Source organism: Trichechus manatus, unplaced genomic scaffold (assembly GCF_000243295.1).
Source record: "Trichechus manatus latirostris isolate Lorelei unplaced genomic scaffold, TriManLat1.0 scaffold00093, whole genome shotgun sequence".
Taxonomy (NCBI): domain Eukaryota; kingdom Metazoa; phylum Chordata; class Mammalia; order Sirenia; family Trichechidae; genus Trichechus; species Trichechus manatus.
In genome coordinates, this window is record NW_004444029.1 from 5,041,926 (window position 1) to 5,043,740 (window position 1,815).

A 1,815-nucleotide genomic window follows, 5' to 3' on the forward strand; every position below is an offset into this window, starting at 1 on the left:
GCTTCTCCTAGTCACCATTACATAGTCCCCCAAAGGTCACTGCACCCCATCAACATAATGGCTCAGTCCTTGACGCACACATTTTCTCCGAACTCTCCAGAGGCAGGTGAGACTTTTAGCTGCAGGCGCCCAGGTAACAGAAGGGATAGGAGCAGAGAGTAGCCAGCAATCATCCAGTCTGACCTTCTGGGCAGTACTGGTTCCTTGGGAACTTTGGCCCGTTTTAACAGTATCCCTAAGAGAGGAAGCAGCTCAGAGAGTCCCCACTTTTACTCTCCTCCTCTCCTTCGCATCCCGGAGCTCCCTCTGTCCATGGGAATATTTCCATAGTGTGGGCAGTGGTCCTGCATCCTCACTAGTTCCCTGGGGCTCTGGATAAGGAGCCCGTGCCCTAGGCCACCTGGAAGCCCCTGGCCAGCAGCAGCAGCTGCCTACACACCCCTCGGAGCTTGAGGTCGCCGAGGATGAGGATAAACGGGTGGATCGAGGTGCACAGGTAGATGCAGATCTGCCATGGCCAGTACCAGTCCCTCTGAAGCCCACCACTTCGACAATGAGGGACACAAAGGACACTACATAGAGGGCAAGGAAGGAGACGAGGAACTTGAGCACTCGCGGGTGTGCCTGGAAGTGCCGTTCCTGCAGGTCGGGCTCGTGGGGCTGCATCCTGTGTGCATGTCCGCATGGGGAGCCGATCCGCAGCGCCATGGAGGCCAGAAACAGCGAGTAGGGCACTGACAGCGTGACCAGCTTCAGGGGCAGAAAATAGTGGATCTCCAGCCTGTGGCTGCACTCCTTGTAGGTCTTGTTCCCCAGGAAGTCTCTGGTCAAGAATCCCTGGTACATGAGGATGTTTCCCCAGAAGAACAGTAGGGTGGCCACAGTGGACACGGCCAGGGAGCCGAGAAGCAGCCAGGGTACTAAGGCCGGTAGCCTCCACTTGAGCCAGAGGAAGGCAGGGTGGCTGAGGCTGGCAATCTTGGTGCAGAAGAGCATGCTGAGCCAGGCACCTAGCCAGAAGGTGGCTGTGTTGAGGAAGTCCCAGTGCAGGCCAAAGAGCTGGCGTGCTAGCCCACGCGAGTACTACACCAGATCCCTGGCGTAGTAGAAGTTGCTGACCAGGCCCACCCACTGCAGGCAGAGGCGCGCCACGCCCAGTGTGAGCAGCACCAGGCCTGGGCGGGGGGCAGCAGCCGGCCTTGCCGCCGCCACTCACCACCCAGGGCCAGTATGATGAAGCCGTTGGCCCCAATGCCCAGCAGGAACAGCAGCACGAAGAGCAGCATGAAGAATGTCTCGAGTGCCAGATGCATCCCGCGGCCACCTGGGGTCCTGGCCCACCGTCCTTCCTGGGTCCTTCGTGGAGAGAAAACTCAGTAGAGTGCATGGGCTCTGAATCTGTCCATCTCCTAGAAGGAGTTCGCCCAGACTGGGCCCAGCAAGCATGCAAATATCCCCAGGCCCAGTTACCACTGCCTGCCCCCACCCTTGATTTGCCTCTCGTTTTGCCTGCATGCTGTCATGGTTGGCATCGACACTGAGGATTTATCAGGGTGTCCATGACTAAATCCCATTCCGTCCTGGTTCCTGTGAACAGCTTCCCCACATCAGACCATTCTCAAGGCTCCAAGCCTGGAGGCAGCAAGTCTAGGGAGACGTTCATACCCTGGAAAACCAAAGCACCAGTTGCTGTGGAGTCCGCTCCTACTCAAGGTGACCTCACGTGTGTCAGAGTAGAACTGTGCTCCATAGGGTTTCAAAGGCTGATTTCTCAGAAGTAGATCACTGGGCCTTTTGTTTGGGGAGCATATAGGT

At 57.5% G+C, this 1,815-nt stretch overlaps 1 protein-coding gene across 1 annotated transcript; it reads right to left on the minus strand.

Moving 5' to 3' along the window:
* Positions 1-290: 290 nt before the first annotated feature.
* TAS2R41 (taste 2 receptor member 41) lies at positions 291-1,313 on the minus strand. Its single transcript, XM_012557315.2, is given in 3 exon segments — positions 291-543; positions 546-1,179; positions 1,182-1,313. Coding segments are annotated over 3 exon segments (918 nt in total). The 3' UTR covers positions 291-391.
* Positions 1,314-1,815: the final 502 nt, after the last annotated feature.